General features: G+C 48.4%; 1 protein-coding gene across 1 annotated transcript in view; it reads left to right on the top strand.

The window, feature by feature from the left end:
• Positions 1-14,878, top strand: part of robo1 (roundabout, axon guidance receptor, homolog 1 (Drosophila)) — a 47,466-nt gene that overhangs the window by 14,556 nt on the left and 18,032 nt on the right. Inside the window, 14 exon segments of the mRNA XM_053423192.1 lie at positions 2,027-2,035; positions 3,354-3,478; positions 3,686-3,857; positions 5,526-5,731; positions 7,592-7,673; positions 7,837-8,005; positions 8,104-8,270; positions 8,390-8,511; positions 10,173-10,271; positions 10,274-10,406; positions 11,346-11,467; positions 13,100-13,129; positions 13,131-13,187; positions 13,189-13,273. Of these exon segments, the coding sequence (XP_053279167.1) occupies positions 2,027-2,035; positions 3,354-3,478; positions 3,686-3,857; positions 5,526-5,731; positions 7,592-7,673; positions 7,837-8,005; positions 8,104-8,270; positions 8,390-8,511; positions 10,173-10,271; positions 10,274-10,406; positions 11,346-11,467; positions 13,100-13,129; positions 13,131-13,187; positions 13,189-13,273 (1,578 nt within the window).

Below are 14,878 nucleotides of genomic sequence, written 5' to 3'. Positions count from 1 at the left end.
TTACACAATGTGTTCATCACAGCAGTATAGACTGTGTGTAACTGACAGTAAGCAAGAGACAGAGTATTGAAGATATTGTCCTTCAAAGCAAATCCCTTTAAAGAGCCGGACAGTTTATGAGAATAATCCAGCTCTGTGCGGACGAGGGGGGGTGGGGTGGGGGGGGGGTCACAACTTCTGTCGTGAGATTGTCGGTGAATAATGTCGACATTGTGGGAGCGGCGCCCGGGGGCTATTTTTCTTTCAATGCGCTCTGCTGTCGCTCCTCACTTAATCAGTGAATCACTGTCTTACTCATGTGTTTGTCAGTCTGCTACACCTCCGCTGCCTTGTAAACATGTCGAGTAAAATACGTGATTTATTGATCGAAGAAAAACATAATTGGCCGAGTCACCTGACGCATTTATAGTTTTGTAAAAAGAATAAAATCATTAATCTAAGCAAGGTAGGAGTACAGTTGTGAGATGGGTTGTTCGGCTCTTGGTTCTACTTCGCTTGGGCCATAATTAAGTGTGTGTGTGTATTTAAAAGATTTAAGAATCATACAGAAGCGTTTTTTGATCCGGGTCTGGTCTGGTTAGATAATGTTTATACAGTGTTTTCTTAATTAAACCTCACCAGTGAACTTCCACCAAAGGAATGTAAATACAGACCGTACCGGACGGGATTCAGAAAAAAATCAACGTGTGGTGTTTTTTCTCAGCTGGTTAATTTTGCCGTTAGCGGTGATTTATGTGTAGAAAGGTCTTTGAATGGAAATGGTGGTCCCCAGAGCGGCGTTGCTAATAAGCCATGTAAAGGCTCTGGAAGGAGGTTTTGGAACTGGTGCCAAAATCCAGTGAATCAGACGAACTTCCTCATCAGCAGTCTGCGTGGTGTTACCGCGATGATGAACACCCACACCTGGTTGGGTGCCAGAACGGAGGCTGTGTGTCACTGTACATCAGTTTATCTCCATCTCATTCGTCTTGACCATGAAATTAACCGTCATTGTGTGTTTCCCCGCTGTCGCACAAAGTTGCAGCAACCCACATTTCAGTGGATGACAAAATTTCAGAGTGGAGCCGGATATTTAAAGCGTCCTCCAGTCCTTCCACTGGGAGCAACTATTAATCACCACCAAATCCTCTGCGAGCACCAGTGTGGATTTCAGGCAGACTGAACAGCCGCCACCACTCAACTCCACCCATTAATGTCTCTACTGTGGTCCTCGGTACGTAGTGTGCCTCCTGTTGGGCTGGAGGCCACAGTGCTCTGTGTGTTTCCCTCCGCTCCTCTGATCAGCGTATTGATAGAGACTCTCCCTTCATGCACTGAGGTCCACAACAAAGTAGCCTGGTCAGATTTAAGGCTCACCTCTCCCCTTCAGGTCCGCAACTGTGATCACAGCAGCGTGGGGAGAGGTAGGGTTACCTAATGAAAGGCTTAGACACACATGCATGGATGTGTGTGGGTGTTTGTAGGGGGTATGTTCTCACGATGGTGTGTACATGTGTGTGTGTGTGTGTGTGTGTGTGTGTGTGTTCACGGAGCCTCTCGCACACGGACAGCGCTGAGCGTCTTCTTCCAGGAGTGTTTGATCTGAGTCTTATCTGCATTTTAAAGGCCAGTGATGGGCGGGGGGGAGGAGGGAGGGGCCGGTCATTACTCTGAGTGACGGCGTTTATGTTTCCGAGGGAGCTGCTGGAGCAGACGGATTAGATAAGGTGAGCGATTGGCCGGGGGCAGGGGGGGGAGGGGGGGATTTACGGCCGGAGAGTGACAGTTAACATTCACCTTGTGTTTTTATGGACTGTGTATACATTTGCGAGGCTGTTGTTTGAGGGGCCGTGATGGAGCCGCTCCTCTGGGGCCTCTAAACTTCACCAAAGGCACCGGGATGTTCACCTTCACACAACACCTGGAGAGAGACGGGTGGGAAGTAAACAAAGCCCGACACTGTGGACATTAAACATCTGTCGCCTGCGTTTCATTCTGGTGCCTGTGTGTATTTTTGTCATTTGGTTTTATTTGATCCAGCTTTTAGTTTTTTCCTGTCCTAGAGCATTTCCTAAGTCTATGGAAGGAATGTTGAATCAGATGTTCCCCTGTTTATTTTCCTGTGTGTGTGCATTTTTAATGGATTCCTGGTCATTTATGGTAATTATTCTGTGCTGTGTGCAGCACGGGTTCCCTGGGGTACGAATCCAGGATGAAATATGACATGTCTTCTATTCACTGCATAATAATGATTTGTACCCATGGACATCACATTGTTATTTTTTCCTTATCTCTCTTCACTGTCATGCCATTTGTTGTTTCGTTATTCATCCTTACATTTTTTTTTGTTGTTGTCTTTTTTTGTTCCCTTTTTAGTCGTGTCTGGTAAGTTGAAATGTCACCCGTCACCTATTCACCGCCCTGACAGAGACAGGAAGCTGTCACCGCCCCCCTTCATCCTCCTCCCATCACCTCTCCACCCTCCAATCAGCACTCATGTTTCTGTTGTCATGGGAAACAGTGAGAAAAGGACATTAATGGGTAAAAAAAAAAATATGCTCAGCGTGGGCCTCCAAGGTAAAGCCGCATCATTTCATTCTATTATTTCCCCCTTTTATGCATTGCCAAACACCCCCCATCTTATTCATGGACAAATTATGTCTGTATTTCAGATGACAGCTTTCAGATTGCTTTTATTTATGTACGACACAGCCCTTTTGAGAAAGGGATTGAAATGTTGGCCGATTTAATATAATTGAGGAAATATATCCGTGGCCCTTTTGAAATGAACATGTAAACTGTCCAGCCTCTGGAGCTCTACAATCAGAGGGTCTCCTCACAGAGATGGCCTATTAGACCGAGGCCTGGTGTCTACAGTCCGGGGTGCATGTGGTTGACATTGGACTGTGACACCACACTTAGTCTGAAATGGAATTTGTCATTAAGATGGATACTGCATCCCGGCCCAGGCCTGTGCTGTTGGGGGGTGTCAGCGTGGACAGATGGCTCAAATCTATTCCCAATTTCAATGTAAATTTTAATGGTGCCCTTGCCAATGCAAATACAGGGGCATTGGAGTAACCCTTGTTTTGTTTTTTCCTCTTCATTACATCTATAATATGCCTGCATTTTGAATTTGAGCAGTGCACTGTTTAATCTGCAGGGCACGCTCCATGGAGAGTTTTGAACGAGAGCCCGTTCCTCTAGGAACTGATTTGAATTGGCTGCGAGCTCCAGCGCTTCTGTCGAAACTCCTTTGTCTTCTGTTCAAATAAGCCAGCACACTTGTAACTGTAATATTATGACAACCATAATAACACACTATGGCATGTTTGTCTATTCAATGGCTAACCATTGTCATGGCTGTCCTGTAGTGCCCCCGGCATTTGTGGTGAGACCAAGGAACCAGGTGGTTGGGGTTGGCAGAACCGTGACTTTCCAGTGCGAGGCCACTGGAAACCCGCAGCCGGCCATTTTCTGGCAGCGGGAAGGCAGTCAGGTAAGCAAAATAAACCATGATCAATGTTTTCGTTCCAGGATGCTCTTTATCCACTTGGAACACATTTTTACACAACCACAAGCTTTGGAAATGTTGTCGGCATAGTTCACAAGACAGATGTTTGCAAAGAGTGAAACATTCAACCCCTCCAGTTGATATACTCTTGCCAGATAAAAAGTTTGACTCTATGGGTTTTGTTCTCCACAGAACCTGCTCTTCTCCTCCCAGCCTCCTCAGCCCTCCAGCCGATTCTCTGTAACCCAGACTGGGGATCTGACGATCACTGACGCCGAGCGCTCAGACGTGGGATATTACAGCTGCCAGGCCCTCAACATCGCTGGCAGTGTCATCACCAAAGCTCTGCTGGAGGTCACCGATGGTAAGCGGCCTTCCCCTTAAACACAGTTTCTGCATATAGAGCAAAGCCCCAGAGAGAATTAGAGGAACACTGAGAGGATGAATATTGGTATTTCAGATAATCTTTGGCTCATGAGGGTAAAGCTCTTCGTCTGAAATGCTGTGGTCCCACTCTGGAGCATATTAATATCTGAAATGAGGTTGGTGAGGTTTGGTCTGGCCTGTTCAGTGTGTTCCTGTCAGAGGTAGAGACTCTCTGGTGCCTGTGCACCCAGACCGTGGCTCAGTAGTTGGCTTCGCTGGCTTCACACTGGCTAATGTTTCCTTTGGTATTCCATGGATGGCTTGCTGCTGTCTACCGTTGGAAGACTGTGGCCGTGTGGTGAGGTCTGGATCCAGTCCTCTAATTACTCCGCTTAGCCAATCCCTGTCAGCCCGGTGGACGGACCTCGGTTTGCGTTTTCCACCGATCCCACAAGGGACTGGGCGGCTGTTACATCGTCCACGACACACCTAGATTCATCCCTGCGTCCGCCAAACGTCCTTCTTCATTTCAGACCAACAATGGCACGCTCCATCTCGCTCTCCTCCTCTCCTCCTCGTTCTCTCGTGCTCTCTGGGTAATAATAACAGTTATTAAAGTTAGCAGGCCGCTCCAAGGCCGCCACTTCTCCGCGGGCAGATGTAGTAATTACAGGTCACGCTGACAGTGTTTCAGTAATGGCATCATCCCCGGCGCAAAGGCTAAGACAAAGCGTCCCAGAGATTACACCGCGGCGTGCGTCTGAGGATGCTACATTCATCTTTGTGTGTTGCCTTTACACCGCGTTATTAATGCGATCGCTCCTCGCTGAAGGTACCTCGCTGGTAAATCAGTGGAGCTGACAGTAATGGTCATCAATAGAGCGATGAATAATGATAATAATCCGAGGGAGGCAGACAACCTGCAGCGGAACCGTGATGAATAACACTCAGTGGAGATAAAGTAAAAACTGTTGGAGAAAGAAAATATTCGGCGCATGTAATCAAAGTCTCTTAAATCTTTATTTGCTTCTTCTTCCCTCATTACAGCGTTTTCTCTTCTTGTCAAACACAACATGCTGTGTCTCTGTCTTGCTTCTGGCTGTTTGTTGTTGTGTCTTCTGGATGAACAGCCAGTGGGCAGGGAGCAGGAGTTTAACCGTCTTCATGCTAATAGCTCGGTCCTCTCCGGCTGGATGTTTCTGAGCGTTTTCTCTCCCTTGTTTTGTGTTTTACGGGGGGGGGGGGGGGGGGGGCACTGGGATTGCTGGGCCGCGAGCGTTCCTCTGCTTCGTGCCAGGCATCTGGCGGAGCTGCAGCGAGAAAGACTCTGAGTATCTGAGGCTGTTTCGTTTTAATTACGCTGCTTTTATTTGGCTGAGTTTGACTCCTGCTGCTGAATGATTAGAAAATTGTTTCCAGTTCTTAAAAATTGGATTTAATCCCTCCCCGACTACCCTCGCAGTTTTCACATGCTCACATTGCTACAATGCTGTTTGTCAGCTTCTCACCATTCTCTGCCTTTTTGTGCGTTTTCTCCCACAAGCTGGATGTAATCGTCCGAATCCCCTTGTTCTCTCTGGGCCTGTTTCCACCACATGAACACCTTCACAGCCTTGCACCTTCCACCTCTCCACACTCTTACTCACTCTCCTCGCTCCTTCCACAGTTGTGTCGGACCGCCCGCCGCCGGTCATCCGCCAAGGCCCGACCAATCAGACGGTGGCCGTGGACGGCACGGTGGTTCTCAACTGTATGGCATCGAGTAACCCCACACCCACCATCCTCTGGAGGAAGGATGGAGTACTGGTGTCCACTCACGACTCCAGGGTCAAACAGCTGGACACCGGTGCTCTGCAGATCCGCTACGCAAAGGTGAGACGTCACATGCACAAAACATGCTCGGATTATTTTAACGTCAAGCAGAGTTAATGTACAAACCAGTTCCCAGTGCTGCTCTGTGGCATTTGGAGTTGATTTGTAATTTGACTTTAAATGAATAAACTCGCCATGTATTTTTATATTTACATAAGACTATAGATATGTTTTTAATCAGGGTTTGGTATTAGGTTGCCTTTAATGTCAAAACCCATTCGTATAAACTTCAAAGTCGTACATATCACATCCATAATGTGCTGAGACAACCCCTGCTGGTCGCTAAATAAAGCATGTGTTCCCCGCCAGCAACCAGCCCCCGGCGAGCTGTCAGTCAGTTGTCGTGGGTTTGAAACGGAGTCTGTGAAGTCGAACAGTCTGTAGCTGCTGTCAGTCAGTAGGCGCAGTGGGTTCTGTGTGTGTGTGATTTTTGCGCCTGGGCTCAGAAGTGTGTGTTTGAGTACGGCCAACTGTGTGACGCTGAAACACACTGTTAGAGAGAGGCAAGCATGTGTGGGGGGGGCGGCCGCTGACGTGTCTTCCAGATGGAGGCGTCACGGGGTCAGAGGTCGCGTCAGTCTGCGGCGTTCTGATGAGAGCTGGCAGGTCTTGTGGTGAGGAGATAGTGGTGTGATTGGGCGGCCGGTGTGAGGCAGGAGGGAGGAGATCTGAACCACTCTCCTGTCCTCGCCGGGGAAACTCCGCAGGCACCGAGCAAATGGAATTTGTCATTTCTCCCTGACAAACGTTTTAATGAAGAGGTTCTGATGAGGGTGGTAATTCATTTCATTGATGTGGTTCCATGAATGTTATTACGGAGAGAAATACATTTCTTTAACCTGCCAGACGAAAAAACAACACAAACCTTGAGGGTCATTGTCGAGACGTGTTCACATTCAATTTGTCTCTTTCTCTCTTTTCACTGACACACCAGCTCCATATGGATTCACCAGCGAAAACCACAGAAGAACTATTTGTTCTCACTCTCAGACTTTGCAGTTGACAGGACAGACATTTAAACATGTGTAATTTAGTCATTTACTGTTGCCAGCAGGGTTTTTTTATGTCTTGTGCTTTGTTTATTGGCCTGCGGGCTCCCAGAGCATCTCAGGAACTTGTAAACATGGAGGAAATTTAGGTCATGAGCTCAGAAAACAATGATTTGTTTTGGTCCGGATTCAGATTCAGGTGCTGATCTAATAATCCGTGTCTTTGTTTTCTCATGAACTCCTGCACCTTCAGCGAAACAGAACCTGGCAGCACCACACACAGTGATTGTCTCTCGCTGTGTATGTTGATGCAGATCCAGATCTAATTCAGATCACATTTGCAATTACCAAACTTATGGTGCAGCCGTGGTGGAGAGAGAGGTATGCGCTCGTGTAGTGCTTTCCCATGAACAAAACATTTTCGTGCACTTCTCATTTCCCAACACAGTCATATATTAAAGCTTATGAATAATCGAGGTCTGACCACATGTATGGCTGGATTGTCATCACACATCTGGTGAACGGGGGCAGCTGCCTCCATGTTTGGAAGTCAGGGGGGAGGGCGGCGAGAGAAAAAAGGTCTCCAATTAGTCTGTGATTCTGTGGAAATCTTTTCCATTTGACCAGGAATGGTTCAGTCACCTTTCCAGCTGCTTTCCCCCCCCAGTTTCTGCTGTGAAAGAGATGCTATTGAGATGATCAGGCACTGACAGCGACCTGCCACAGACTCCAGCAGACTGTCAATAACTGGGGCAGTGAAGTGGAGAAATAGCAAAGGGGACGCAGGGAAGAGACTGCTGCCTCTCTGGAAGCTGTAACACATATTTGAATGATTTCCATTAAACTGATATCCTCCTCTCTTCTGCTCCAGCTCGGTGACACTGGCACCTACACCTGCATCGCCTCCACCCCCAGCGGCGAGGCCTCGTGGAAAGCTTATTTAGAGGTTCACGGTAAGCTCAATCCAATAGTGGCCCGGTTCCTAGCTTTCTAAGAAGTGTATTTCTTTTTCAGTTGCAGGTTTGTATTTTCATTTGATTTATTCAGTTCTGTGAAATGCCTTTGGCTTTTAGGAAAATACTCAACTAACTGGTTTCTTTCCTTCTCCTAATCCAGAGTTTGGAGTTTCAATCCAGCCAAACAGACCCACTGACCCCAACCTGATCCCCAGTGCCCCGTCCAGACCTGAGGTCACCGACGTCACCCGCACCTCCGTCACCCTCTCCTGGAAGCCCAACCTTAACGCCGGGGCCACGCCCACCTCCTACATAATAGAGGCCTTCAGGTACAACTAATCAACTTCACCATCAACACGCTAATCATTCCTCTCTTTGTTTAGTTGAAACCTCTTAGACTTAAACTCCCTCTGTTGTGTGTCCACAGTCATGCATCAGGGAGCAGCTGGCAGACCTTGGCGGAGCATGTGAAAACTGAGTCATTTGTACTGAAGGGCCTGAAGCCCAGCGCAGTCTACCTCTTCTTAGTGCGGGCAGCCAATGCCTACGGGCTGAGTGATCCCAGCCCCATCACTGAAGCTGTGAAAACCCAAGGTGAGAACTGCCTTGTTACTGATATTAAGCTGACATGCCGCACAGCAGTGTTTGTGGTTTTCTCCGGTTTTACGAGAGTGTAAATCAGTTTTGGTGATTTACACCCTGTTCCTCCGCAGACATCCCCCCCACCAGTCAGGGTGTGGACCACCGTCAGATCCAGAGGGAGCTGGGGGACGTGCTGATCCACCTGCACAACCCCACCATCCTCTCCTCCTCGTCTGTCAGGGTGCAGTGGACAGTGAGTATCATTTTCTCCATGACTGCGTTGTTGTCACTCTCACGCAGCTGCAGCCAGTTACAGATTGCCGTGTGGTTCATCGGAATAACCGGCCTCCGCTGCTCCGAGGTCAGTTTAGTGATATACCTACGGTCAATTTGTCAGGCGACTCAGCCGAGCTAATGCGTTAACAGGAAGGACTCTGCTGATATCAGCCTGGAAAGGAATTCTTAGTGTTTCTTCAAATCCATCTGGCACGAGTGTGACCGGTCAGCTGGCGAGAGATCCGAAAGTCTGCACATTTTTCCATAGGGCGCCTCTAGACCAAACCCGAAATCTACACCGCAGAGAGCTCAGGCTCCTGCGAGCGGCCGCGCGGGGCCGTGTAGCAGCGTGTGGCGTGCCAGCTTGTGCCCTCTCAGATTGAAAACACTTGACGGCTGTTAAAATAATACAAGCGAGAAGAAGGAGGCGGCCAACTCATGCTCCTTAAGTGGAAATGGCTTGCAGATGTTAGAGCGGATAGGTGGGAGACGAGGAAGTAGAAGCAGGACTGGGAGCTCGTGTTGCTGCTGATAGAACAAGCTGAATGCGGAGCACGAGTGTCCACCTGCAACCGATCTGGTTCATGTGCAGTTGTTTGAAATCACGAAACAACACAACTGAAGTGTACATTACGGCTGTCGACCCGAGATGTTAGTCCGTGGGATGACTCACTGGAGGGAGAGAACTGCCCATTTTGCCTCTTGACATACGGCCACCCCAACGTTCCCAGTTATTATGAAGTGCCCCAGTGAGTGATGAATGGGACGGAGGAAGCGTTAAGAGGATAGTGACGTGTCAAGACTGATTTGAAACGTTACTGCCCAGTTACCCTGACACCGTGGAATGTTCCAGGAAAACACGCGACACGACGGAGACGGACATTCGAGTCAAACTCCAACACTCTCCTGGTTTTCCTTGGTTTTTACATATTCCTTTGTGTGAAGGTAAATGGAGCACAGTTTCCTGGCTAATGAAGACCACCTGAGCCGCAGCAATTTTTTAAAGAAATCAGTATAATCTTTACAAGCCAGTGCTGCTCGCCTTCCACAGGGATATTAGCATACTGGTTAGCGGTTATATTCTTTTTCTCAAACCATGCTGCTTCACAAAAGCAACATTAGTTATCCCGAGATTAAACAAACAGACAAAACCCTTCCTATTGCATTTACTCAATGTCTTTAGCTACCGTGCATCAGATGCTGTTTGAAACAGTCGCATTCTCAACTTCTGAAATTCCGGATTAAGATCCACTTTTCCGCGCCTTCCCCGGACTTCAGCAGCCTGTCAGTGCACTTCAGAGCAGGGCAGGATGAGACAGGCTGCTGTGGGAGCCCGGGCCCTGTTTAACCAGCTCCAGACTTAGAGGAACCTCTGGCCAATGACCTCATACTGTGGTTTTGCACAAATCGCTGCTGCTGCTCCAAATGGCTCATAGACAGACAGGGAAGAGAGATGTAGATGTGGATGAACGAACAGAAGGGCCATATGATGAGTTAGCTTCCTTTTCCATTCAGCTCCTGCTGTATCAGTTGAATCAAGTGGTTCTACAATTAATTACATTGCTGTATAATTTTCCACTGCATACTGTGAAGCATATAATCCACCGACACTGTCTGTGTTTCTGTGCCATTCCCCAGGTGGAGCAGCAGTCTCAGTACATCCAGGGCTACAAGGTGATGTACAGGCCGTCACCGGAGGGGCTGCAGAGGAGCGAGTGGGCCGTGTTCGAGGTGCGCACACGCCCGGGGAGGACAGCGCCGTGGTGCCACAGCTCCGGAAGGGAGTCACATATGAATTCAAACTCCGCCCCTTCTTCAATGAATTCCAGGGAACAGACAGCGATGTGAAAATTGGCAAGACGCTGGAGGAAGGTGGGGGATGTGAACGTGTGCGACTGCCTGCAAGTGTGCTTCAGCGCCTAGCATGTGTGTGTGCATGCATGTTTCCGTGTTTACACAATTTTTTATGTGCACAGCTTGTATGTGTGAGAGCATACAACAGCTGTTCACAGCGGGCAGTGAGGGAAGGATTATGTTAGGTTCAGATGCAGTGTATTCAAGCGTGCTAAGAGTTGATGTTGAGCTCTTTAAAAAGGCCCTATGGAAAACCATACACAACACACAACATGGCAGGACTGGTGTTATACTAATTTTTCACAGGGTGTGGCAGTTGTGGTAGTCTCGTGAGGTTTGGTCCAGAACCCAACTGCAAATTGTAATCTGCGGCAAACAGTTAGGAGAAACGTGAGCGAGGGTGTTTACTGGAATGTGTGTGTTTGTGTGTGTGTGTGTGTGTGTGTGTTTGTGTGTGTGTAATTTGGTCTTGCGTGTGTAGTGTGGAGTGTTTTGATCTTTTTTCCTGCCGAATTCTCCTTTGTTCCAAATTTAGTTTATAATTGTTTTTTGGAGATTTATGCACGTTTGTTTTTGTAACACTCGCCTTTTATGTTGGACTGGTAATTGTTTCGGCTTAATTACTGTCACTGCGCCACAGGTTGACGTCTGCGCCCCCCCCCCCCCCCCCCCCCCCCCCCCGGCTCCCTGTCTGTTTTCAGTAAACACTTATTGTTGTCGTCCACATAAACACTTGTGTGAAGCAAACCCAATTTTCTGATAAAAGGGTTGTAATTTCCATCATTAGTGCTTTGTTGTCACCTCAGCTTGAATCTCACACAAAGACACAGGATAGACTCCAGCAGCTAAATGTGATGGCAGGGCCAGACTGTGTGCAGTTATGGAAAAAAAACTCGGTCTCATGTATGAAGGTGTGTGTTTAAAAAAAAAAAAATCTTTTGTCTCCCCAACCCTCAGCCCCCGGCGCCCCCCCTCGTGAGGTTACAGTGACGGAGAGTGGGGACAATGGGACCGCCATCGTGGTCTCCTGGCAACCCCCTCCGGAAGAGGAACAGAATGGGGTGGTCCAGGAGTACAAGGTAAAAACAACAACAACAACAACAACTAAAAATGCACCCTGCAGAAAAAGCCAGGTCTGAGCGTGAGAGGGACTCGGGGCTGTGGAGACACAAAGGAGAAAAACAAACAGGGATGCAGGCAGAGCAGATAACCGAGAAAGGGACAATGCACAGACATGGAAAGGTAATGAATTCCTGGAGGAGGCACACCTTTGTGCGCTCCTCGGTGCTCCTCCTCTGTGTGCTGACAAGAGGCTCAGACAGAAGAAAGGAGTCTGAGCAGGGGAGGTGGTGGAAACTCTTATGAACCAGTGCCATCTGGTGGAGAGAGCAGGCTCCTGGATACTCGCTGGGAACAAGCTCTGGTGGACTACTGATCTTTTTCTTTCTCCCTCGAGTGGTAGTTAGGCCTTAACTAGTGATTTACAATCCTTGTGTGTTGGGAGGAAATAGGAGAAACGTTTGGCTTTGAATTTCATTAATTGGATAATAACTATTTGTACTGATATGAATGACAATTAATAGAATTTTGAATTAAATGATGACAAACTATATAAAATTAGACTCAGCTGTACATCTAATATAAATTTAGAACAGATTTGAATGCATAGGCGGAATATGTTGTATAATGACCAATGACAGAAATTGACATCATCATTTCTTCGATCCAGATCTATACTAAATTCATCCTTAAATCTACAGCACGTCTCTTTGGTTCCCTTTCCTCTCCTCCTCCTCCTCCTCCTCCTCCTCCTCCTCCTCCTCCTCCTTCTCCTCCTTCTCCTCCTCCTCCTCCTCACTCGACAACGCATGCTCTTTTTGTAATGCCCCCCCTTTGCAGAGCACACCCCTCTCATTCTTTATGCTGTGGAAGTCCTGTATTTTAATTGGGAGGCCTTAGTGTGTCAAAGGGAAATGTAGGCTGGTGGTGGAAGGGAGGCCGAAGCAGAGCCACTGTTAATTTCCCAGGTAAATGTTCCTGGTGATAGGGTGATAGAGTAATTTCATGGGTTTTAAGTCCGGCCCGAGAGTGTTCCCTGCTCATTACCGAGCCCTGGGCCCTGGCGGCAATTTCACCCGCCGCAATTTTTGGAGATACACAGCGAGAAAAATTTCAGGGCTTTCTAGCTCCATCATAGATAGTGCCCACCCAAGGAAGTGTATGTGTTAACCTAGTTAACTGCTGCTAGGAGGTGGGGAGCAAAGAAAGTAGATTGTCAGGGCTGCAGGATGTGGAGGTCTCCAGGCCTTGGAGCTGGGGTGAATGTAAACTTGTCTTTGTGCCGCGTGGCTCGAGTCCAACTGAGACTCGGCTCTCCTGCCTGGGAGTGACAGCTCTTAGCTTCTGCTGTAATTGGGTTACAGGGGGTGATTACTGATCCCCCCACTTGTTTCTCGGGGGCTTCAGGCTACACTGAGATGTTATGGCTACCTCAACTATAACTGACTCTGTGTTTCGCCTCAGCCTGTAAAAGCCAGAATCGTGTTGTAAAAAATGTTTTGCTTCCTCGGAGATGTAACGCAATACCCGCAGTGCTTGAAAATGTCGCAATAACAGCAGCGGCCAATTACCAGAGCACAGATTGGTGTTGTCAGGAAAACCCTCATAACATTCCCTCAATCTCCACTTTGTCCTTGTCTCTGTTTTGGCAGATTTGGTGTTTGGGGAACGAGACTCGGTACCCACATCAACCGTACAGTCGACGGCTCAACCTTATCCGTGCTGATCCCCAGTCTGGCCCCCGGGGATCCGCTACAGCGTGGAGGTGGCGGCCAGCACCGGGGCGGGTCCTGGGGTCAAGAGCGACACCACCGTCTTCCAGCTCGGTGAGTTTGAACCAACCTTTTAATTCTTAAGTCTTATTCAGCTTTGCAGTTTGTGAATGCATGTACTGTCTTTACTGTGAGTGTGTCCTCCGGCTCTCCTTGCACACCACAATAAACCCCCAATCATCCGATAAATAATAACGGCATTAATCCCGTCATCTTCGAAATTAGCAGGTTTTCCAGTGATGTGACATTTTGCCAAGTAAACAGACAATTATGCAATTCCTTTCTTTGCAGTAATGCACAACGCTCAAGCCCCGGCCTGCTTTCCCCCCCCCTTCCATTATCAAGGATACTTAAAAACTGTAATTGTGAGTTATTACTGCTCTACAGACATCATCAAGAAGAGGAGTGTGATGAGTGCAACAGGGAACTTTTTTTTACAGTTTTCCTGCACTTTGAAATGGCTTTTTTTTAGTTTCCAGTAGCTGGCAGTTATAATGAACTCAGGCACTTTGAATGTGTGTAGGGGGGGGGCGGGGGGGGTGGGGGGGGGGGGCTGTTGAGCTGGCTGCCCCACCCTGCTGCTCTCCATTCTTCAGTCAAGGATGCAATGTTTTCTTTCTCTGCTTCACTTCAAACAACAAAGGCAATAATGAATCCTGCACTCAGGGCTCGGGCTCGACACGTTATTAATACCGAGGAACACGGTGCAGAGCCGAGCAGTGAGGCCGGTTGTTCTAATTTACTCCCTGTTTTTTTGTCCTTTTAGTCTAGACAGACAGATATTTTGAGATATTTTTTTTGTCAGCTCTTATTCCCCCAAAGCTCTGGGCTGGGCGACTCAGGAGAGAGATGGAAAACACATGAAGAGCAGGAAGAGGCAGAGACAGAGAGAGAAGGAGAGAAAGAGAGAGAGAACTCCATCTGGTTTTAAATGTGTGATTGAATGGGATGGGATGGGCATGAAGGAGCATCGACTGTAGCTGATACAATTCCTCTCACTTCGAAGAGTTCCTGTGGTGATTGCTGCCGTTGTTCCGACGCTTGCGTGGTGATTGCTGCCGTGTTCCGACGCTGCGGTGGAACAATGCGCCTTCGGGGACCAGCACTTCGCCCAAATGCATTTGTCACACTCTGAGCTGGCGTGCGTCATCCCAGCCTAGATACCTGTACAGTCCCTCGTGGGATTCTTAGTCACATCGGCATGCTCTGTTCACCGGGGCCCGACAGAGCCACAAATTGAGCAGACAGAGGAGTGGGAAGGGAGGCAACCCGACATGGAGACATGGACTGAGTGACTGAGACAAAGATAGGCGGAGGGATACGGAGGGGTAAAGGCAGGGAGCTGATCTCTTCTGGGGGGGGGGGAAGTGTTTCTGCCTCCGGCTCCGAGAGTTGACAGATAAGAGAGGCTGCAACATGAAAGACCGGAGAAAAAAAGATATGAAGGAGAGTAACGCGTACATGACGACATTTCCGAATGGCGGCGGGGGGTGTGCGGGGGGGAGGTGGGGCATCCTAGAGAGGCCTTTCATGTATCACGCATGAGGGAGAAGCACAGAGAGAATGGAGAGATGAGGAAAACAGGCCGAGAGCGGGTTGTTGTGAGCAGCAGCCAGGCAGACGCTGCTTTTCACGGTGGAATCGGCTTGGAGCCTTTCA

The sequence above is a fragment of the Pleuronectes platessa genome, chromosome 5, assembly GCF_947347685.1.
Source record: "Pleuronectes platessa chromosome 5, fPlePla1.1, whole genome shotgun sequence".
Taxonomy (NCBI): domain Eukaryota; kingdom Metazoa; phylum Chordata; class Actinopteri; order Pleuronectiformes; family Pleuronectidae; genus Pleuronectes; species Pleuronectes platessa.
Note: the sequence above shows the minus strand (reverse complement) of the source record. Positions and strands in the feature narration are given on the sequence as shown.